The sequence below is a fragment of the Myotis myotis genome, unplaced genomic scaffold (genome assembly GCF_014108235.1).
Source record: "Myotis myotis isolate mMyoMyo1 unplaced genomic scaffold, mMyoMyo1.p scaffold_m19_p_14, whole genome shotgun sequence".
NCBI classification, from domain to species: domain Eukaryota; kingdom Metazoa; phylum Chordata; class Mammalia; order Chiroptera; family Vespertilionidae; genus Myotis; species Myotis myotis.
In genome coordinates, this window is record NW_023416318.1 from 18,871,241 (window position 1) to 18,896,270 (window position 25,030).

At 37.6% G+C, this 25,030-nt stretch overlaps 1 protein-coding gene across 3 annotated transcripts in view; it reads left to right on the top strand.

Annotated features, from left to right (window-relative positions):
* Positions 1 to 25,030, top strand: part of LOC118668947 (WD repeat containing planar cell polarity effector) — a 244,340-nt gene that overhangs the window by 212,082 nt on the left and 7,228 nt on the right. For all 3 annotated transcript variants that reach the window (XM_036334387.1, XM_036334385.1, XM_036334388.1), the window contains 3 exons: positions 3,455 to 3,617; positions 21,507 to 21,565; positions 24,661 to 24,692. In XM_036334387.1, the coding sequence (XP_036190280.1) occupies positions 3,455 to 3,617; positions 21,507 to 21,565; positions 24,661 to 24,692 (254 nt within the window). The remainder of the gene's footprint in view (positions 1 to 3,454; positions 3,618 to 21,506; positions 21,566 to 24,660; positions 24,693 to 25,030) is intronic.

The following is a 25,030-nucleotide window of genomic DNA, read 5'->3' on the forward strand; positions in this document are numbered from 1 at the left end:
ATGTTTTATTGGTCCAATAATCATGTTATGGCTATATATTGCCAATAATACCCCTTCTTGCCTTGGTAGCCTAGCTGGTAATGGCACATGGGGTTAGGTAGATAGGTCTGGATTCAAATATTGCAAAAGAGAAGGATTTATATTAACTATGCATACACAGCAAGAATCCTACAGTTAGAGAAAGGCATAGGGGATGACACGTCGAGAATGGGATCTCACAATGCATGGTGTATTATGTCATGTGCATTTGGTGGGATATGTCTGGGTCATTCAGTGAGGGTGGAATTTGGAAGGAGGAGCTAAGTCAAGCTGCCAAGTAAAAGGGATGGTAAATGTGTTGACATAAGCATTTTACAGACCGTCCTATTTGTTCAGGAGTGAGAATGGGTGTGGCTCTCCTGCCACATAGCAGTCAGGTGTAGTGACCACAATGAGGGGTTATGCGGGTATTAAATATCCTATAACTATCCCATCACCCAGGGTTAATGGATGATGTTTCCCTTGAATCAATGTCCTACAGAGGTACAATTGCAGTAGAAGGCAGGAAGCATCTGCCACAAATTACTGGAGAGGGTTTTAGTGGGTGTGACTTCCACACTTACCTGCCAGTAGTCAGGGACCCCCACACCCTTGGCTGGTTTCACCTACTGGCTGATCCAGTCCTTCCCAACTGGTGTCAAATCCATAAGACATTAGTGATGTTTCGCCTACCAATAAACCAGCACCCATTGGGCAGATGGCTACAGAAGAAAAATAGCAACCCTTCTTTTGCTTGGCAATATAACATCTTTACTTGAAAATCATGGTGGAATGTGGCAGAAGTAGGATACACACACACACACACACACACACACACACACACACACACAGCCAATGCTACCTTACAATGGTTTTTGTTACCATTTCCATCCCTTTAACAGAGGTAGGAATAAAGGTACTAACAGAGGAGAATCTGCACTGCCCAAAGTACAACTCGTTAGGATGTGGATAACATTACAGTCATTAAAGATGTGACAGGAAAACATCAGCACTATGTTGATATTGATGGGGTAGTTAGGAAAACACTGAGTAGGTTAAAATGACATGCAGAAAAGAAACAAATGCAGCAGCATCACAGTTACTTCAAAGAACTCACTGTTATATTCATGATGAAGAGGTCCTGCTAGTGCTACCAGAAAGAAACTTATTAAAGATGCAAGTAAATAGAATTCAAATCAGACATCAATCTCCAAACCCAGCTCCACTGCATTAAATTCAATTCCAGCAGAGTATAAAGTGACCAGACGCGGAAAACTATTTCTTATGGTTTTCCAGTGCTCAAGATGATGAAAGAATTCTTACACAAAATATAACAATGTTAGATACTTAAGTGTTAGTACCACATTATTCAGTGATGGCACCAAGACAGTTCACTCGGTTATTTATTGTGTACGATGTAGTATTGGGCTATACTATGCCATTGATTTATGCACTAACAAAAGGCAAGAAGAAACTTACAGATATATAGAGTGTCCCAAAAAATGTATACACACTTAATGACTAATAGTTCAACTGATGTTTCTTTCTTTTCAGATTGAAATCATTGGAACTAATAATTATTTAAAGTGTGTATACATTTTTGGGGACACCCTGTATATGTATACATATACATATGAGAAAGTACTTACATTTGCATGGAAAAGAAATCTCAACATTAATCCTTCATTATGTATGATGGATTTCATGATTGCAAATATGAATGCAAGCCAACCCTCTTCTAACAGATTCACAAGTAAAAGGATGCTTGCTTCACTTTTTTAAATATGTTTTTACTGGTGTTTTTTTTTTGGTTTTTTTTTTTTTTGGAAGAGAGAGGGACAGAGAGATAGAAACAACAATGAGAGAGAAAAATCATTGATTGGCTGCCTCCTGTACAACCCCTACTGGGGATTGAGCCCACAACCCAGGCATGTTTTCTGACTGGGAATCAAACCCATGACCTTTGGGTTCCTGGGTCGACACTCAACTGCTGAGCCGCACCAGCTGGGCACTTGTTTCACTTTTCACAATCACTGTAGTGAAAAATACCCTCTTTGGGTCTAACACATGAGTATATGACAATGGAAAGTAGCACCCATAGTGTGCATCTAGGTTGTTTGGACTTCCATTTGTGCCTCTGAAATATGTAAATGAGAGTTAGGGATTGAGAACCTACTTGAAGAAACAATGACTGAAAATTTTCCTAACCTGGTTAAAGGGAAAAGTCACATAAGCCCAGGAAACACAGAGAGTCCCAAACAAGATGAACCCAAAGAGGCCCACACCAAGACACATCATAATTAAAACTGCAAAGGCTAAAGGTAAAGAGAGAATCTTAAGAGCAGCAAGAGAATGACAGTTACCTACAAAGGAGTTCCCATAAGACTGTCAGGTGACTTTTCAACAGAAACATTTCAGGCTAGAAGGGATTGGCATGAAATAGTCAAAGTGATGAAAAGCAAGAACCTACAACCAAGACTACTTATTCATAGCAAAGCTATCATTTAAAATTGAAGACAAAATAAAGAGTTTCCCAGACAAATATAAGCTAAAGAAGTTCATTACCACCAAACAAATATTGCAAAAAATGTTAAAGGGCCTTCTTTAAGGAAAACAAATTGAGGAGATAGGTGTAAAGAATAAAATGATAATAAATATGTACCTATCAATAATCACTTTAAATGTGAACAAATTATATGCTCCAATCAAAAGATACAGGGTAGCTGAATGGCTAAGAAAACAACCCATATATATGCTGTCTGCAAGAGACCCACCTCAGAACAAAAGATACACTATGAATAATCAAGTTAGAAATGAATTTTTTATTTTTTTATTTTGTTTTATTGCTTAAAGTATTACAAAGAGTATTACATATGTCTCCTTTTTTTCCCCCCTTGACATTCTCCCGGCCTCCCCTACCCCCCTGTGTCTTGTGTCCATTGGTTATGCTTATATGCATGCATACAAGTCCTTCGGTTAATCTCTTACCACCCCCTCCCAAACCTCCCAGGCCTTCCTGCTGTAGTTTGACAGTCTGTTCGATGCTCTTCTGCCTCTGTATCTATTTTTGTTCATCAGTTTATAATGGTCTTTATTATCCATAAATGAGTGACATCATGTGGTATTTTTCTTTCATTGACTGGCTTATTTCACTTAGCATAATGCTCTCCAGTTCCATCCATGCTGTTGCAAATTTTTTAAATGTGAATTCAAAAAACATTCGTTAGTCAGTTATCAGAAACCCGATTGAACTAAGTGTAAGAATGACAAAAGTAATAGGAGATGTGACTATATGTTTTCCGCTGTGCACTACACAGTAAATTGCCATTTTTTTATTTATTTTTTTTACGTTTCATTGGGGCATATAGAAGCTTTCCTGTAATCATACTCAAGGGAACTATCTGTATTTGACTCATGTCTTATCGTTTTTTAACAGAACTCCTGGGGCCTTTAGACAGAGGGGATATGCTAAGTGAAGCATTTGTTGGCCTATCTTTAACACGCCAAGGAGAAGACACATTTCCAGAACACCTCTCTCCCTTTTCTTCAATCCACAGACATATTAATCAACAAAGAACACTGAATGTCTCTTCTAGCAGGTAAAATATGTTGTACTAAGAACATTGCTGCATAAAGTGTTTAGTATTAAACAATTTAAACATTCCCTGTTTAAATGTAAACTAAGAGTTAAATGAAATTTCAGAATGTCAAAGGAAAAAAATGTGCATTTTTCACATCTAAGACTTTGCAGTATTTTGGTCATGCAAGAGCAGGCAAGATGGAGGCAAAAGTGAATGTAGAAAGATATTGTTAGAATTAATGTTATTTAAGGCCAAAATAAAATTAATGTATTGAACTGTTTGTATTCTGTTGTTAAATTTTAGGACTGTTAGATTATTAGATTAAAATATTAATTTTGAATACTTAATTTAAATTATAATTTATATGTTATACTTATGCAAGCTAGCCATTAGTTTTTGAAATCTGATGATAATTTACTATCTATTCAGCTTGCCACATTAGGTTATTAAGAAAACAAACATAAGGATAAATGTGAAATTAAAAACACTAAAGTAGGCCAAAACCGGTTTGGCTCAGTGGATAGAGTGTGGGCCTGTGGACTGAAAGGTCCCAGGTTCGATTTCGGTCAAGGGCATGTACCTGGGTTGCTGGCACATCCCTAGTAGGAGATGTGCAGGAGGCAGCTGATCGATGTTTCTAACTATCTCTCTCCCTTCCTCTCTGTAAAAAAAAATCAATAAAAAAAAACCACACTAAAGTAATAGTGTTACTTATAATGAAAATTATAATGTTATGATGATAATACTCTGAAGCAAAGGTCAGCGAACTTTTCGTAGGCCATACAAACTCTCACAACTACTTGTAATAGCCACAAAATATATATATATATAAATGAGAGTGGCTGTTACAGTAAAACTTTATTTACAAAGCAGGAAGTGGGCAGGATTTGTAATTTGGTCTGTAATTTATACACCTGCCCTTAAAGATCCTAACTCTATGCAATAATTATGAAGAGACCACATTTTTCATATATATCATATATGATATATATGAATATGTGATCTGTGTCATATGAAATAGACAATATATGGCAATCTGTGATGTTCTAGGACAGTGGTCGGCAAACTCATTAGTCAACAGAGCCAAATATCAACAGTACAACAACTGAAATTTCTTTTGAGAGCCACATTTTTTAAACTTAAACTATATAGGTAGGTACATTGTTATTAACTTAATTAGGGTACTCCTAAGGCTTAGGAAGAGCCACACACTCAAGGGGCCAAAGAGCCGCATGTGGCTCACGAGCCGCAGTTTGCCGACCATGATTCTAGGAGATTGCTCCTATCCTCCCACTACCCCCAAGCTAGTTCAAAACCTTACAGTTTTTGTAAAGGATGACAGGCTTCATGAATACCAATAGCTGATTTGATTTGGAGCTTAAGACAGGAAAAACTCTATCCAGATGCATTGTCAATAAAACAGCAAACTCACCATCAGTAAAAGTAACAGACTTTTTTCTTTTGTGTGTGTGTGTGTATAAAAATAATTGATTTCAGAGAGGAAGGGAAAGGGAGTGATGGAAACATCAATGATGAGAGAATCATTGATTGGCTGCCTCCTTCATGGCCCGCTACTAGGGATCTAACCCACAACCCAGGCATGTGCCCTTGAATGGAATAGAGCCTGGGACCCTTCAGTCCACAGGCTGATGCTCCACCACTGGAGCCAAACCAGCCAGGGCAAAAGTAACAAACTTGATAATGAATGAACAGGGAAGGCCACAGTTCTACTTATTAGGTCAAGTGCCAGAATGGCAGGCTAGCCAGAAATTGAACAGGAAGATGCTGGAAATGAGAGAACCAAAGAGGAGCTAATTAAACTCTGCACATTCCTGATGGAGTTGTATGACCTCACTTTTTGGTTCTGTTTTGCAGAACCCTAAAATTTCCCCTTATACTTATTTCCTCCTTCACACCCCGTTACCAAAGGTGCCTCTCCCTTTTTGCCTTTGACCACCCTTCTACCTCCCCTCCCCAGAAGCTAAAAACCTGACCCTTTTAATTTTAGGCCCTTCATGCAGTCCATACTCTGATCTGCAAGAACACCGGAGTTGGAGAGATCAGACACTGGGCTTTGGTGTTTTTTCCATTCTATTTACAAGTACAGTGGGGCCTTGACTTACGAGTGTGCCGACTGACGAGTTTTTTGAGATACCAGCTGTCTCTCGGCCGATTTTTTGCATTGAGTTGATAGAATAATTTGAGTTTACGAGCTCCTTAACGAGCTCGGTCTCGGAACGAATTAAACTCGTAAGTCAAGGCCCCACTGTATTTTGGATTTTTGATATCCTATCTTCAAGTGGTGACAGAAGTGTGGTTTTCATGGAAGTTTCATTTCTCCCTTTATTTTGTTTTGTATTGTTTGTAGGGGAAGTATTGGGAGATGAAAAGGAAGGCAGCCACTATTAATATCTTCAGCTACTTTGAAGTCCTTCCTCAATTTACTTTAAAAAAAACAATTTTACTGAGGTATAATTTACATATACCATAAAATTCACCCATTGTAATTATACAATTCAGCAATGGATGGTAAATTTATAAAATTTGCAACTACTACCACTGTGTGGGGGTTTTTTGTTTTTTTGTGTTTTTTTAATATTTTTTATTGATTTTTTACAGAGAGGGAGAGGGATAGAGAGTCAGAAACATCTATGAGAGAGAAACATCGATCAGCTGCCTCCTGCACACCCACTAATGGGGACGTGCCCGCAACCAAGGTACATGCCCTTGACCGGAATCGAACCCGGGACCCTTGAGTCCACAGGCTGACACTATCCACTGAGCCAAACCGGCTAGGGCCACTGTGTGGTTTTAGAACATTTCCATCACCCCATATAGCTCCCTTGCGCCAATTTGTAGTCAATTCCCACTCCCATCTCCAGCCAAGACAATCATTGGTATGCTTTCTGTCTTAGAGAAATGTTATATAAATGAAAATCATACAATCTGGAAATTTTATATACATGGAGTTCACAATTTGTGTGTGTGGGGGGGGGCTTCTTTCACTTAGCATTATATTTTGGAGGTTTATACATGCCACATCACGTAGTTTATTCCTTTTTAATTGCTGAATCGTATGATATTGCATTGATATAACACATTTTGTAAACCCACTAATCAGCTGATTGATATTTGAATTAATTCCAGGTTTTGGCTATTATGAATAATGTTGCTGTAAATATTCACATCTAAGTGTTTGCATAGATTTATGTTTTGTTTCCCTTGGGCAGATATCTAGGAGTGAAAATGCTGGTTATATTGTAAGTTTATATTGTTAGTTTTAAGAAATTGCCCAATTGTTTTTCCAAAGTGATTGTATCATTTTACATACCCACCAACAATGTATGAGAGCTCCAGTTTCTTTACATCCTCACCTATGCTTGGTATTGTCAGTTTTTTATAACGATTCTAGTTGGTGTAGAGTAGTATCTCATTATGATTTTAATTGTATTTCCCAAATTACTAGTGATGTTGAGCATTTGTATGTGATGATTAGCCATTAGTATATCTTCTTTGGTGAAATATGTATTCAAAACTTTTGTCCATTTTTATTGAGTTGCCTTCTTCTTATTCAATTAAAAGAGTTCTTTATATATTCTGAACATAAGTTCCTTATCAGATATACAATTTGTAAATAATTTCTCCCAGTCTATGGCTTGCCCTTTCATTTCTAACAGCGCCTTTTGACGTGCAAAATTTTATTTTGTCAAAGCCCAACTTAGCTATTTTTTCTTTCATTGGTTGTGCTTTTTGTGTTATATATAAATATTCTTTTTCTAACCTAAAGACACAAAATTTGTCTCTTGTTTTCTCCTAGAAGTTTTAGTAGTTTGAGTCTATTTTGAGTTCATTTTTATGTTTAATGTGATATAAGCATCTAAGTTCATTATTTTGTTCATGGAAATCCAATTTTCCCAGTACCATTTGTTGAAAAACTCATTTCCCCTACTGAATTGCTGTGGCATCTTTGTCAAAAATCAATTGGCCATAAGTGGAATGGCTTATTTCTGGATCTGCCATTCTGTTCCATTTATTTATATCCTTACACCAACAAGTGCCTAGACTTTGCTCTACAAAGGCTGTACTGAACCAGAGTCTCACAAAATACATCATAATACCACAAAAATCCAGTCGGACAAAGATAACTATCACATGATCTCACTCATATGTGTGATATGATGATCAACATAATTTGAAGAACAAAAATAGATCCAGAGACAAATGGCAGGGGAGGTGGGGGTGATTATTAGGGAGCAACCAAAGGACTTGTATGCATGCATATTAGCCTAACCAATGGACACAGACACTGGGGCGGTGGGGGCTTGCCCGGGGTGGGAATGGCTGAGGGGGTGGGGGGTCAATTGGGGAAAAAGGAGACATATGACCTAGTAAAAGTTTAGACAATAAAAAAAAAATAAACAAACAGTAAAAAGATGAACAGTTCCATACAAATTTACTACAAAGTAACAGAAAATGAAGACCTACACACATCAATTGAGGAAAATTCTACCCCCACCCCAAAACAACAACAACCATGAAGTAGAAAAGTACTGCAACACTCAAAGCAAAATTAAACATAACAAGCAACTGGGTACATGGAAGTGCCCTCTGCATTAGAAGACAAAAAACTAAGAGGAGGAGAAGGATGTGGATGGAGGGAGGGAAGAAGCAATGGAAGTTCATTGAACTTAAGAAAGAAAAGGAATAAGAAGGCAATTATTACCTCAGAAATGAAAAATAAATTACAAGGCATCCAAATGCGAATAAAGTCCAAATAAAATTTAATAAAAAGCACTGAAAATGGCAGAAAACAAGTGAATGAAAATGAGATGAAGTAAAAAAAAAAAAATGTCAGGGAGAAAGTACAGTAAGTTCTCACTTAATATCAATGATAGGTTCTTGGAAACTGCCACTTTTAAGTGAAATAATGTATAATAAAACCGGTTTTACCATAGACTGACATAAAAAAGAGTTAAGTTCCTGCAGCATGTTTCTGAGCACAAAAACGTCACCAAACTTCTAAATAAAGACCCAAAACACTTCTAATATTAAACAAATAAATGTGAGCTATACATACATTTATGAAAGATTAGATAAACACAAGTAAGATAATTATTTTCCAACCTACGGTTTCTAGTTCAGGGTCGCAGGTGACTAAAGCCTATCCTGGCAGCTCAGGGTGAAAGGCAGGAACCCACCTGGACAGGACACCCTTCCATCGCAGAGCGCACTCACACACTCACCCACTCTCACTCATACTGGGACAATTTAGACATGTCAGTTACCCTAATGTGCACATATCTGGGGTGTAGGAGGAAACCAGAGTAGCCAGAAAAAAACCCACCCAGACATAAGAAGAAAGTGCAAACTCCATACAAACAGTAGCCCCATTCATGAATCAATTTTTTTCTCATTACAAAAGGATGTTGAACTATCATCAATGTTATTCGAGGACCTGCTGTAATAGAATGGGAGGTAAGGCAAAGAAGCAATGGGATTTGAATAATTTGATTCCTTGAAGAAGAAAAATGAAACAATGGATCAGAATTAATATTTAAAACTATAATCCAGGAAAATGTTTCTGAAATACATTTTAAAAATATATATATATTTGATTTACACACTGCCATTTGTGACAACATGGATGGATCTTGAAAATATGCTAAGCAAAGTCAGACAGACAGGAAAAGTTAAGAACCATATTATTTCACTCATGTGGGATATAAAACAAAGCAATAAATGAACAAATTAGAAAAACAAAAATTCATACACACAGATAACAGTATGGTGGTTACTAGAGGGAAGGGGTTGGGGGTGTTAATAAAGAGATAAGGGGCTCAAATATACGGTGATGGAAGAAGACCTGATTTGGGGTGATAGGCACACAATGCAATATACATATAATGTATCGCAGAATTCTACACTTGAAACCTATATAATTTTATTAACCAATGCCACCTCAATTAATGTGATTAAAAAATAAAAATGTTATTTTGTAACCATTAAAAAAGGAAAAAGAAAGATCATACAGGTACCTGAGAAAATTTATATTAGAATAATTGGTTCTAAGACATATCCTAACGAAGTTCTTAGATTCCACTGATTAATTTTAAACATCTTCAAGGCTTCCTTGTAAAAGATCAAGTAACTTACAAAAGCAGAAGAATTAAACTAGCATTAACCTTTTCAAAAATAAAATACAAGGCAAGGCAAAAGTGGAGCTGCAATTTTTAAAAACTCAAACAAAGTGTGAACCAGCTCCGAGTACAAAGGCTAAAGGAAAACAGTTTTCATAAACCTTCTTGAGGAATGTACTAGAGGAATGTACTTCACCCAACCATGACATGACTCAGAAAAAAAAACAGCAAAGGACTGATTGTGAACATTTCAATACATATAAACAGTGAATCAGTATGGAAGACTTGTGTACAGATATTATATGTTGTGATTAAGTACAAATGATACAGCTGAAAAATGAGAGTACAAAGAGTGAAAGAGAAAAGCAGAATAAGCTCACCAATTGTTGTATGCTGGTGGGAGTTAAAAATGCCAATAAGCAAATCGCCTGATAAAAAGTTAAGAGACAAAGAGCATTAGAAAAGAGATTAGGACAAAGGTAACCACTAAAACAAAACTACAAACCTTTCTAAATACCACTTCTAAAAATAAAAAAAGAGCAAAGAAAACACATACACAGCTTCATAAAGAAACAAGCAAATATAACCAAATGCACATAATTATAAATATTCAGACAGACTTGGGACCAAGAATATCAGTCATATGCCTGGCTGGTGTAGCTCAGTGGTTGAACATTGGCCCATGAACCAGGAGGTCACTGTTCTATTCCCCATCAGAGCACATGCCTGGGTTTTGGACTCAATCTCCAGTAGGGGGCATGCAGGAGGCAGCCAGTCAATGATTCTCTCACGTCGTTGATGTTTCTCTCTCTCTCCCCCTTCCTCTCTCTGAAATCAATTAAAAGCCTTTTTTTAAAAGAATATCAGTCATAAAATTAGAATAAATGAACTTACATTTATTACAAGATTTTTAATTTGCTCACAAACCAAGATCCAGCTATGTACTGTATATGAGATACATCTAAAATTAATTGATTCAGAAAAGATAAAAATAAAGAGATGGGGAAAAGATATTCCAGACAAATGAAAATTAGAAACCAACCAGGGAAATCTTGGTTGCAGAGAGAATAGAATTCAAGCTCCAAAGCATTAAATATGTGGTCATCCAAGTTTCATAACTAAAATATAATGTTTACAAATATGTATGCACCAAGGAACACAGAAACCACCTCTATGAAGGAAAATCTATAGGAAATGCAAGAAGACAGATACATACTAATAATCGAAGACTTTAACTCATTATTCTTATTACAAATTGTGATAATGGCAAATAAATTTTCTTCTCAAAAACCTGTGTAATACTCACCAAAAGTGATCATATGTCAGGTGCCACAAAGATGGCACTAAGTTTCTTTTTTTTAAATATATTTTATTGATTTTTTACAGAGAGGAAGGGAGAAGGATAGAGAGTTAGAAACATTGATGAGCGAGAAACATCGATCAGCTGCCTCCTGCACACCCGCTACTGGGGATGTGCCCGCAGCCAAGGTACATGCCCCTGACCAGAATCGAACCTGGGACCTTTCAGTCCGCAGGCTGTCGCTCTATCCACTGAGCCAAACCGGTTAGGGCGGCACTAAGTTTCTTAAGAAAGAACTATTTCAAGCTCTCTGATCACAAAGCAGTACAACTAGAAATGTTTAACAAGAAACAAAATGACCTTCTTCCTAGAAGTTTTAAAACCTTCTAGTAAACAACTCTTGGGTGAATGAGAAAACTGTAACATAAAACTTCTAAAAAATAATTCTAATAAAAACACTATATATAAGATCTATGGGACATATTCAAAGTAATGATCAGAGTAAAAGTGATAACACTAAATACTTTTATCAAAAAATAAAATAAATGAACTAATTCTAATTCAGTAATTCTAAAAAATAACAAGAAACTAAACCAAAGTTAGTCCAAAGGAAGGAAATAATAAAGATAAAAGGAGAAACTAATGAGCAGAGTGGAGGTTGAGAAACTTTCCCAAATATCTAGAAGAGTAAATATTTTGGGCTTGTGAGCCTTATGCAATTACTCAGCTCTGGTGTAGCACAAAGCAGCTATTTTCAATACATAAGTTAATGTACTTAAGGGTGTGTCTTCTTTTGCTCACTTTTATATCCACATCATCCATCCCAGTACCAACCACAGTGAGCATTCAACAAATATTCCATCCAGAAATGAATGAATGAACCATAAAATATCAGCCTACTCTATAAAATGTTCTCTTAAGTTTAAATCCTTCCCAATGACTGTTTACATTCTTCATATGCTTACAAGTCACAAAGTGAAATTTTAATTTCTGGGTAGCCCATAATACAGTAAACTCTATTCATTTAAACTAAATATCATGCAGAAAACAACTGAAAACTGGTTTTGAATAGATTGTACTGCACTTAAGTTTATAAACAAACTTTCTAGAATATAAACCAAATGAGTGTTAAATGTTTGCCTTTTCTGTTTTTATTATTCACTGCTGTGACCTCCAGGACTTAGAAAAGTGCCAAGTATGTAACAGAAGCTTCATAAACATTTATTTAATAAATAAATTTTTATTTTATAAGAATATATAGGCTATAAGAATATATAGCTGAGTTCCTTCCTTGTTACAGCAACGTAGTATTCCATTTGCAACAGCATGGATGGACCTGGAGAGCATTATGCTAAGAGGAATAAGTCAGTCAGAGAAAGGTAAATACCACATGATCTCACTCATCTGTGGAATATAATGAACAACATAAACTGATAAACAAAAACAGATCCAGAGACAGAGAAGCATCGATCAGACCATCAAACCTCAGAGGGAAGGTAGGGGAGGGTGGAGGTAAGGGGGAGAGATCAACCAAAGGACTTGTATGCATGCATATAAGCCTAACCATAACCTATGGACACAGACACCAGGGGGGGTGAGGGCATGAGCAGAAGGGGGCCGGGGTGGGGGGGCAAAGGGGGATAAGGACACATATGTAATACCTTAATAATTAAAAAAAAGAACATACTGCTGATACTTAGTGTGTAGACATTTTAGATATATAAAAGAATCAGGCACTTCCAAATTTAAAGCAATTACAACACCTAGTGTATACATGAAGTAGGGTTTCTTTTTTTAAATCACCATTATGTGAATTAACTAAGACCTTATACTTTCTGTCACTAATATTATTACTCAAATCGTTTGTTTTCATATTTTCTCTGTGGCTAAGATTACCACTATTTAAATGGTTGGTTTTCATATTTTTGACCTAGTCATTTAAAAAGATTACAGAGCCCTAGCTGGTTTGGCTCAGTGGATAGAGCATCAGCCTGCGGACTGAAGGGTCCTGGGTTCTATTCCAGTCAAGCCTGGGTTGTGGGCTCAATCCCCAGTAGGAGGCGTGCAGGAGGCAGCTGATGAATGATTCTCTCTCATCATTGATGTTTCCATCTCTCTCTCCCTCTCCCTTCCTCTCTGAAATCAATAAAAATATAGATTATAAATAAATCTTACCTAATAATAGACAAACATGTAAATTGACTGTACCTTTGCTATGCTAACCAGCCAATCAGGAGAGTATGCAAATTAACCCAACAAAGATGGTGGTTAATTTGCATATGTAGGTTCCAAGCGGCAGAGCCAAACCTGATGGCCCCGGGCCGACTCTGGCCAGAGCCCAGCCAGAGCAAAGGCCTGGGTCCCGGGTGCCATAGCCAAACCGGTGCCAGCAGCCAAGGGAAGGGAAGGCCTATTGCACGAATCTCTTCGTGCAACAGGTCTCTAGTAAATAAATAAATAAAAAGATTACACAACTCAAAAATCACTTTAGAAGGAAAAAAAACACCATTCAGTGTGAAAACAGCATTGATCCTAGGACTAAAGTAAAGATACTTAACTGCTAAAAGTTACTAAATTTTGGCTTAATATTATTTGATTCACATCTAAGCCACTTTTTTTTCACTTAGAATAAAAATATCCTGGTGAACCCAAAAAGACCCACACCAAGACACATCATAATTACCATGGCAAATGTTCAGGACAAAGAGAGAATCTTACAGGCTGCAAGAGAGAGACGGAAAGTTACATACAAGGGATCTCCCATTAGATTGTCAAATGATTTCTCAACAGAAACACATCAGGCCAGAAAAGAATGGACGGAAATTTACAAAGTGATGCAAAGCAAAGGACTGAATCCAAGAATACTCTATCCAGCAAGGCTATCATTCAAACTTGAAGGGGAAATAAGAAGCTTCACAGACAAAAAAAGGCTAAGGGAGTTTATCACCACCAAGCCAGCAATGCAAGGAATGCTAAAGGGACTGGTATAAAAATAAGAAATAAAAAGCTCAGAAAGAAAACAGCCACACAAAAACAGAAATGCCTACAAACAACTACCTTTCAATAATAACTTTAAACGTAAACGGACTAAATGCTCCAAACAAAAGACATCGAGTGGCTGAATGGATAAAAAAACATGACCCATACATCTGCTGTCTACAAGAAACCCACCTCATTAGAAGGGACTCACACAGACTGAAAGTGAAAGGATGGAAAAATATCTTTCAGGCAAATGGAAAGGAAAAGAAAGCTGGGGTAGCAATACTTATATCGGACAAAATAGACCTCAAAGTGAAGGCCATAACAAGAGATAAGGAAGGCCACTTCATAATACTAAAGGGATCAATACAACAAGAAGATATAATCCTGGTAAACATATATGCACCCAATGCAGGAGCACCCAAATTCATAAAAAAACTCCTGGAAGATATCAAAGGAGACATCGACAACAATACAATCATAGTAGGGGACTTTAATACACCACTGACAGCACTGGATAAGTCCTCTAGACAAATAATCAGCAAAGATACAGCAATCCTAAATGACTCACTAGATCAGATGGACTTAATAGACATCTTCAGAACACTTCACCCGAAAGCCAGGGAATATACATTCTACTCAAATGCTCATAGGACATATTCAAAAATAGACCATATATTGGGTCACAAGCAAAGTATCCCCAAATTCAAGAAGATTGAAATCATAAAAAGCGTCTTCGCAGACCACGATGGCATAATATTAGAAATAAACTACAATAAAAACAACCCAAAATACTCAAACACCTGGAAGCTGAATAGCATGCTATTAAATATTGATTGGGTTACCAATGAAATCAAAGAAGAAATTCGAAACATCCTGGAAACTAATGACAATGAAAACACAACAATCCAAAACCTATGGGACACAATGAAAGCAGTCCTGAGAGGGAAGTTTATAGCTCTACAGGCCTATCTCAAAAAACAAGAAAAAATGGTAGTAAATCATCTAACTCTACAACTCAAAGAATTAGAAAGAGAGCAACAAGAAAACCCCAGAGTGAGCAGAAGGAAAGAGATAATAAAGATTAGAGCAGAAATAAATGACATAGAGACCAAAAAAACAATACAGAAAATCAATGAAACCAAGAGCTGGTTCTTTGAAAGGATAAACAAGATTGACAAACCTCTAGCCAGACTCACCAAGAAGCAAAGAGAGAGGACCCAAATAAACAAAATCAGAAACGATAGAGGCGAAATAACAACAGACCCCACAGAAATACAAATGATTGTTAAAAAATACTATGGACAGCTCTACTCCAACAAACTAGACAACCTGGAGGAAATGGACAAATTCCTAGAAAAATACAACATTCCAAAACTCAATCAGGAAGAATCTAAAAATCTCAACAGGCCAATAACTATGGAAGAAATTGAAGCAGTCATCAAAAAGCTTCCAGCAAACAAAAGCCCAGGACCAGACGGCTTCACAGGGGAGTTTTACCAAACATTCAAGGAAGAACTAAAACCTATCCTCCTCAGACTACTCCAAAAAATTCAAGAGGAAGGAACACTTCCAAGCTCATTCTATGAAGCCAGCATCACCCTAATACCAAAACCAGGTAAAGACAACACAATGAAAGAGAATTACAGGCCAATATCCCTCATGAACATAGATGCCAAAATCCTCAACAAAATCTTAGCAAATCGGATCCAGCAGTACATCAGAAAGATCATACACCATGACCAAGTAGGATTTATCCCAGGGATGCAAGGATGGTACAATATCCGCAAATCAATAAACGTGATACATCACATAAACAAATTGAAAGAAAAAAACCACATGGTCATATCAATTGATGCAGAAAAAGCATTTGACAAAATTCAACACCCATTTTTGATAAAAGCTCTCAGCAAGGTGGGAGTAGAAGGATCATACCTCAACATAATAAAAGCCATATATGACAGGTCCACAGCCAACATCATACTCAATGGACAAAAACTAACACCATTTCCCCTAAGAACAGGAACAAGACAGGGATGCCCCCTCTCACCACTCCTGTTCAACATAGTACTGGAAGTGTTAGCCATTGCAATTCGGCAAGAAGAAGAAATAAAAGGCATCCAAATTGGAAAAGAGGAAGTAAAACTGTCCTTATTTGCAGACGACATGATATTATACATACAAAACCCTAGAGACTCCATCAAAAAGCTACTGGACTTAATACATGAATTTGGCAATGTAGCAGGATACAAAATTAACCCCAAGAAATCCGAGGCATTTCTATACACCAATAGTGAACTTTCAGAAAGAGAGATTATAAAAACAATCCCGTTTACCATCGCACCAAAAAAATTAAGCTACCTAGGAATAAACTTAACTAAAGAGGTAAAAGACCTCTACTCAGAAAACTACAGGACGTTGAAAAAAGATATAGAGGAAGACATAAACAGATGGAAGAACATACCGTGTTCATGGATTGGTAGAATCAACATCATTAAAATGTCCATACTACCCAAAGCAATCTATAAATTCAACGCACTTCCCATTAAAATACCAACGGCATACTTCAGAGATCTAGAACGAACTCTCCAAAAATTCATCTGGAATAAAAAAAGACCTCGAATAGCTGCAGCAATCCTGAAAAAGACCAAAGTAGGTGGGATCTCAATACCAGATATCAAGATGTATTACAAAGCCACTGTTCTCAAAACTGCCTGGTACTGGCACAAGAATAGGCATATAGATCAATGGAATAGAATAGAGAGCCCAGAAATCGGCCCGAACCAATATGCTCAATTAATATTTGACAAAGGAGGCAAGAACATACAATGGAGCCAAGATAGTCTCTTCAATAAATGGTGCTGGGAAAATTGGACAGATATATGCAAGAAAATGAAACTAGACCACCAACTTACACCATACACAAAAATAAACTCAAAATGGATAAAGGACTTAAATGTACGACAGGAAACTATAAAAATTCTAGAAGAATCCAAAGGCAACAAAATCTCAGACATATGCCGAAGCAATTTCTTCACTGATACAGCTCCTAGGGCACTTGAAACTAAAGAGAAAATGAACAAATGGGACTACATCAAAATAAAAAGCTTCTGCACAGCAAAAGAAACCATCAACAAAACAACGAGAAAACCCACTGTGTGGGAAAACATATTTGCCAATGTCATATCCGATAAGGGCCTAATCTCCAAAATTTATAGGGAACTCATACAACTTAACAAAAGGAAGATAAACAATCCAATCAAAAAATGGGCAAAGGACCTAAATAGACACCTTTCAAAAGAGGACATTCAGAAAGCCAAGAGACATATGAAAACATGCTCAAAGTCACTAATCATCCGAGAGATGCAAATCAAAACAACAATGAGGTACCATCTCACACCTGTCAGACTGGCTATCATCAACAAATCAACAAACGACAAGTGCTGGAGAGGATGTGGAGAAAAAGGAACACTTGTGCACTGCTGGTGGGAATGCAGACTGGTGCAGCCACTATGGAAGACAGTATGGAGTTTCCTTAAAAAACTGAAAATGGAACTCCCATTTGACCCTGTGATCCCACTTCTAGGAATATATCCCAAGAAACCAGAAACACCAATCAGAAAGGATATATGCACCCCTATGTTCATAGCAGCACAATTCACCATAGCTAAGATCTGGAAACAGCCTAAGTGCCCATCAGTAGATGAATGGATTAGAAAACTGTGGTACATCTACACGATGGAATACTATGCTGCTCTAAAAAGGAAGGAACTCTTACCATTTGCAACGTCATGGATGGAACTGGAGAGCATTATGCTAAGTGAAATAAGCCAGTCAATGAAGGAAAAATACCACATGATCTCACTCATTCATGGATAATAGAGACCATTATAAACTTTTGAACAATAATAGATACAGAGGCAGAGCTGCCTCAAACAGATTGTCAAACTACAGCAGGAAGGCCGGGGAGGGTTGCGGGGCAGGAGGTAGGGGGGTAAGAGATCAACTAAAGGACTTGTATGCATGCATAGAAGCATAACCAGTGGACATAAGACATTGGGGGATAGGGGAGGCTAGGGGACTGTCTAGGGCGGGGGGATAAAATGGACACATATGTAATACCCTTTGTAATACTTTAAGCAATAAAAAAAAAAAAAAAAAAATATCCTTCTATTTAGAATCCTGATGTGTGCCTATAAATATAATGGATGAAATTTTTCAGTATTTACATAAAGATGTTGTCAACAGAATGCCTAGCAGATTTACCAGAAAAAAAAAAATTGACAGACTATAATTCATGAAGACGGGCTCCATACAATTGCCCCTGCCAACAGGAAACCCGGCAGCTTGCTGCCTCTTCTAGCTCAGCCGCAGCTGACCTTGTGTGTTCCTCTCGGCCTCGCAATTCTTGTTAACCTGGCATAAGAGGAACACGTCTGGCATATGTCTAGGAAGTTCAGTTCTGCATCTTAAACTGAAATAAATGTGGAATGTACGGAAGGTTTCTAGAACTGGTTAAGTTCATATTATTCCCACGTAGGTGTGTTATGATTTGCTGCCTGTAAAACTAGAAACTAAGTAGAGACATCTTTTTCTAAGTCTCAGTATCTGACTAAAAAACTAGCCAATCTTAAACATACTTCCAAAGAAGATAGACCATCTTAAGCTCTTTTAAACCAAAAATTAAAGGGTATCGGCAATTTGACAGCCTGGAGATGTTTACAGGTTCTCACTGAACCTCTGGCTATGCTCAAGAAAGCTGATCAAGACCATGTGAGAAAGCAAATGGGAGCTGAAAAACAAAAAGAGGATTTCCATTTCCTCTCAGCCTAATCTGGTCTCCTATGAATTTTCTTATTTTTGCTTTCTGGCCCACTAAGTAAATCTTATTGTGAAGAGAAGTTACATTTCCCTGTTCCTGCAGTGGTTCTCAATCTTCCTAATGCCGCCACCCTTTAATACAGTTCCTCATGTGGTGGTGACCCCCAACCATAAAATTATTTTCGTTGCTACTTCATAACTGTAATTTTTCTACTGTTATGAATCGTAATGTAAATATCTCGTATGCTATATGTGTTTTCCGATGGTCGCGACCCTCAGTTTGAGAACCGCTGCTTTAATGTGTCTCAAGAAAAGCTCTGGGGAAATCAACTGCTTTACAGATTCATAGCTCTCCCAAAACTCCAAAATCTATATATTCTAAGTGGCAGTGTTTTGGTTTAGAATGTATTCTTTTTATTAACTAAGCCAAATGAAAGTATAATTTCATGTACAAAGCCTTGTTAATGTTATATATTCTGAAACCTTAATCCTTTATTAGTGGACTTCATGTGATATGTACTATTTGCATAGTATTTTTCTTCCACAAAACTCAGAGCACTCAAACTTCATAACTTTTCATTGAAAATACAAAATTTAAACTATAGAGCACCCTTACTTATTATCTAAAACGGTGGTTAAAGTCCTCATCGTGTGAAATATTTTACCTGGAGAGTATTATGCTAAGCGGATATTGAATCTCAGAGGGAAGGCAGCGGTGGGTGGTTGGGTGGATGAGAAGAGATTAATCAAAGAACTCATATGTATATATGCATAACCCACGGACACAGACAATAGTGTGGTGAAGGCCTGGGGTGGGGCGGGTGCAGGCTAGAAGGCATCAGTGGGGAAAAGAAGGCGATATCTTTAATACTTTCAACAATAAAGATTTTTTAAAAAAGAATGAACTACTTGTAAACTTAGTCCATTACTCCCCAGTGAAGACTAGCATTTCTCTTCACCTATTAATTGTTAGTTCATCAGTGCTTTCACTGATTGTCAGCTATGTAAACAACCAACATATAAAGCAGACATATTTCAAAACAACTGAAAATTTTGCACAAAACATAAAACTTGTTTCATGGCCCAGCTGGTGTGGCCCAGTGGTTGAGCATCAGCCCATGCACCAGGAAGTCACTGGTTCAGTTCCCCGTCAGGGCACTTGCCTGGGTTGTGGGTTAGAACCCCAGTAGTCCCCAGCCAATCAATGTTTCTCACAGATGTTTCTCTCGCTCCATCTCCCTTTCTCTCTCTAAAATCAATAAAAATTTATTTAAAAAAAAAAAAAAAAAGACTGTTTCATGAAGTCAATAAAATGGGTAACTGTTTGTAGATCTCATTCAAAAACCACAAGGATAATAAAATTAAAAGAATTGTAAAAGAAAATTAGTTTATTAGTGCAGTATTAATAGAAGCCTTAAAAATAAAATCCTTAAAATACTTATTGAAAAAAATCACCCCCTTTTATAATGTCTGTTGTCAAGTCAAAGATGCCATATACCTCATGCTCTTAGACAGTCTGGTCGGCTGTTCTTTTTTGCACTAGCACCTCTTCTCACCCGTCTAATCAATCTGAGTTACTCTTTGTGTCTTCTCAGAATTCATGCAGAATTGAAATTATAACTCATTTTATATAAGATAAAAAAAGCTCATCTATATGTTTTTACCTTTTACTTTTAGTCAAATTGTCATTACTTATTATGACTTTCAATTCCATTTTTAAAAGATTCACTTCAAGGGTTTCCCCACCCCCCACCCCCGAAAGCATATTCTCAGATATGATCTCCTGCAGTTTATTTGTTTGTTTGTTTTAAGAATTAAGTATTTTGTGTGGGGTTTTTTTTATTGATTTTAGAGAAAAAAGAAGGGAGAGGGAGAGAGAGAGAAACACTGATGTGAGAGAGAAACATTGACCAGTTGCTGCCATATACATCCCAACTGGGGAATGGAAGCCACAGTCTGGGTATGTGCCCTGACCAGGAATTGAACCGGCGACCCTTCGGTGCACAGGACAACGCTCAATCAACTGAGACACACGGCCAGGGCTCCTGCAGTTATTTTTAAATCTAGGTTCCCATACCTTTCTATGTCAAGAAAGAGAGAAACAATGCTATTCTTGAGTTTTCATTTCTGTAGGGCAAATATTCATGTCACATAAAAACCTGTACATGCATGTTTATAGCCATTTTACTCATAATTGCCAAAACCTGGGGAAATAAATATCCTTCAATAGGTGAACAAACAAACTGGTACTACTCAGCAATAAAATGTAACAAACTATTGATACATGTAACATCTTGGATGAATATAAGGGCATTATACTGAGTGACAGAAGCTAGTCACAAACATTATGTGTGATTCAAATTATATGACGTTCTTGAAAATTATGTATAAAATATTTTATTTGTATATTAAAGTTGGATTTAATACTCTTCAAAATGTCCTATGAAATACTTAGTGGTGGGAAAATTAAAATCAGTTTTCAGTGTTTTTAACATTATGGTATTTAAATTATTACATTGTTGAAAGGTTCCAAGGAAATTTTCAATTATATTTTTTAGAACTTCTGAAGTTTGAAAATATTCAATATTTAAAAATCTATAACATATTTAACTATATAATTTTCTTTTTTATCCTTGACCCAATTAAAAAAAAAAAAAACTTACACAACAGACAAGTATTTGACAGAAGGAATGAACTTGAAAAAGACACCTGTGCTGAATCTTTGATGGGTAAGGCCTGTTTTAAGAAAGGTAATGGTACCCACGGTACCCAAAGCATTCAAAAGTGTAACAGAAAAACGGGATGATACCTGGCGAGCGCATTCAGTAAATGAGTGAAAATAAGAAAGGCCTGGGCATTTGTAGTTGGGTTGCTATAAGACGGGGACTTGGTTGGTATCATGCAAAATAGCTGCTTATAACAAAAACTTAATTTTAGTGAATATACAAATAAATGTGAGGATCTTATTACGATATTAATTCTCATTCTGTAGGTTGGGGGGAACCTATAATTCTGAATTTCTACAAGCTCTCGAGTGATGTAGATGCTGCTGGCCTGGAGATTACACTCTGAGAAACCAGGCTCTGAGGGCCACTGAGAAAAGTGGTGTGATTTTTGCCCAATTCAATAAGAAAGAAATGTACATAGTACGATAACAGAAGGCATTCATGTAATATACTCCCTAAAACTGGTACCAAAAAAAAAAATTAAGTAACACAGTAATCACCTCCAGTCCAGCTGAGTTGGTGGCCTGCAAAATACAACTGCAACATGCAAAAGCAATCGCATGAGATATTATGAAAATGGAGGCACAAGTAACACACAGACGACGGGCTGTGAAGGGACAAAGGTAGTTACTCTTTGCAAGTTTTCACTGTCCCCTAAAGATGACTCTAAGCTTGGCCTACTCATTTCCTTACCTTTCCCTCTGATAATGGGCCAGTTCTGCTGGACTAAATCTTTGAGACGTTGGAATGCAAAATCCAGAAGAAAGGAACTCACAGAGAAGGACAAGAGGGGCATGTGATGGCAATACAAACACCACATGCCTCTCTCATCCTTCTCTGTGGCTTCCTGTCTTCACATGCCTATCCTTTCCTTCTGGATAGGCCAGGGAAGGCAACCCATGAGAGCAACTTCAGCATCTGAGGGAAGTGGATAGGAGAGAGAGAAGAATTTTTAAAGCAGTGCTGCATAGTGACAAGCATGTAGCAGTGCTAACGTTTCTCTCCGCCCGCTCCTCCCCCCACCCCACCCCCCCCACCCCCCCGCTCCACACACACACACACACACACACACACACACACACACACACAGGTCTACTAACTGTATGTCACAAAGCCTGTTCCATATATGGTCCCATCTCTGACTCAAAATACTGTCACTCCAACACTGTTTTCACCTATGAAGGCACAATTTCAATGGAATGATTCTCATAAAGGATGGGCCCTTGAATAAATAATTTAAAGTGATTTTTTTTTGTATTAATGGTTTAAAGATATGGGATTCTCAGTAGAAAAAAATGGTATTTTCCCTCTAAGTTTGTTTTCCCTTGAATTTTAAGAAAAGTGTAGAGTTAATTGTATTCAACAAGGCCAGCACTAAAGTTGAAATGGAAAGTTCATGGTTACTAGCAACATAACAGAATATGAGACCCCTCACTCCCCCACAGAAACACTAAATTGGCAACCATCCATGAACAAAAGGGCCAATCCAAGAGCTTCAAAATCCAAATAGGAAGTTGCAAACCCTAGTGGAGCCCAAGACCAAGGAAAAACACTTTGACAAGGTGCACCCAAACCCTGGTAGCAGGCCTGAAGAATACAGACCTGACTGCAGGCCCAGGAACAGCTCTATCCCCCTGGGATCATAGCTTCTGCCCCACTCACTCATGGTCATACTACCAGCCCCATGGAGCAGGAACCACATCATGTATGACCCCAATAACAGGTCCACTGTTTGCAGACCCAACTGTGGACCTGGGAGCAACCCTATGACCAGCTCCAATTGCTCAATCTCAGAGGTAGTCTTCTCGGGGGACCTGCGGAGAGACATGCTGATCTGCACCCCAAGTAATAAGCCTGCCAACATGGACCCAGAAGTAGCCCCAATCACCTGGGGACCTGGCGCGAGATACACTGGCACAAGTAACAGGCCAGCCCACCAAGGATGTCACTGTGAAACTGGAAGCAGCCGCATGGCCTGGCCCTGGCCCTGCTCAGCTGTCATCCTAGAGGCAAGCCTGTATATCTGGTTGCCTGGCAGGAGTAGGTCTTCACCTGCCAAAAATAATCTGTGAAGAACAGAAGAGGTTCTTGCTCCTTCAAATTCACAGACACCAATGCAAGACTATAAGGATCACAAAAATGTAGGCAAATACAACAGTATCAAAGGAAATTAATAGAGTTCTAGTAAGCGACCCCAAAGAAAGAGATCCATGAACTGCTTGACAAAGAAATAAAAAAAAATCATGTAAAGAAGCTAGTCAGTTAAAAGAGAACACAGACAGACAGAAAACACACACACTATTACAGAAATATTATCATCATCAAGGCACTTCTTGGTGACAGGATTACGAGGAATAAAATGCTGCTGATAAGCTTCAGAAAACTTGCAAGTTAACATCAGCATAGTGCCAGATGGGTGGTACATGCATGCATGCACTAAGTACTGTATTGGGACTTATAAATGCCAGCAGTTACTGGTTTCAAGAATGAGAATATGTACATTGATGTCTGCCTGATACCCATCAATAGTGAGACATTAGATCATGGCTGTAATGACAGTTCTTTTCTCTTAGCCTAATGACATAAAGTCTCTTAAAAGCATCATTTTGATGTCTTAAGCCAGGGCCAGCAGGTATATCACTGCTTTGAGAGCAGATTGCCATTAATCAAATACAGTATTCTTTTCCATTAAGCAAAGTGGAAATAATAAATCCTCATAAAACTTCTCAACACAGTTCCACAGTTCCCTGGATAACCACCACTAATCAACCAGAATTGGCACGTAGATGAAACTTAATTGCTATGCAAGTTTTAAGGCACCATTTTAATGAGAAAAGGCACAACGTAGTCATAGTCTGTTCATTTGATTTCAGTGTAGATATTGGCCATAACATGTATGTAGAATAATTGTTACTTTATTACTATTTTGAGGTTTGGTTATTGCTTTCTCTGAGTTTTTAGTATTTTAATGTGTTTACATTATGATTGTTTTAAGTATTTCTCTGCTTAGTGAGGATTTTAAAAGATTCTGTTAAAAATTTTTGTTAAGGTCCTTTATTAGATTTTAAGATAATTAATCTTGTGATCTTTTACTTTAGAAGGAGAAATAAGAGAAGACTGCATAGGACAGGTAAAACACTTTCTATTACTGTTTCTTATAAGATCTTAAATTCCAAGAGAAAAGCATACTGTATGAGGTTGTTGTTGTTGTTGCTTTTTTTAAAATATATTTTTATTGATTTCAGAGAGGAGGGGAAAGGGAGAAAGAGATAGAAACATCAGTGATGAGAGAGAATCATAGATAGGCTGCCTCCTGCGTGCCATCTACTTGGGATCGAGCCCGTAACTCAGGCATGTGCCCTTGACCGGAATCGAACCTAGAACCCTCCAGTCCACAGGCGGACGCTCTATCCACTGAGCCAAACCAGTTGGGGGTGGGGTATAAGAGAATTTAAGTCACATGAGTTG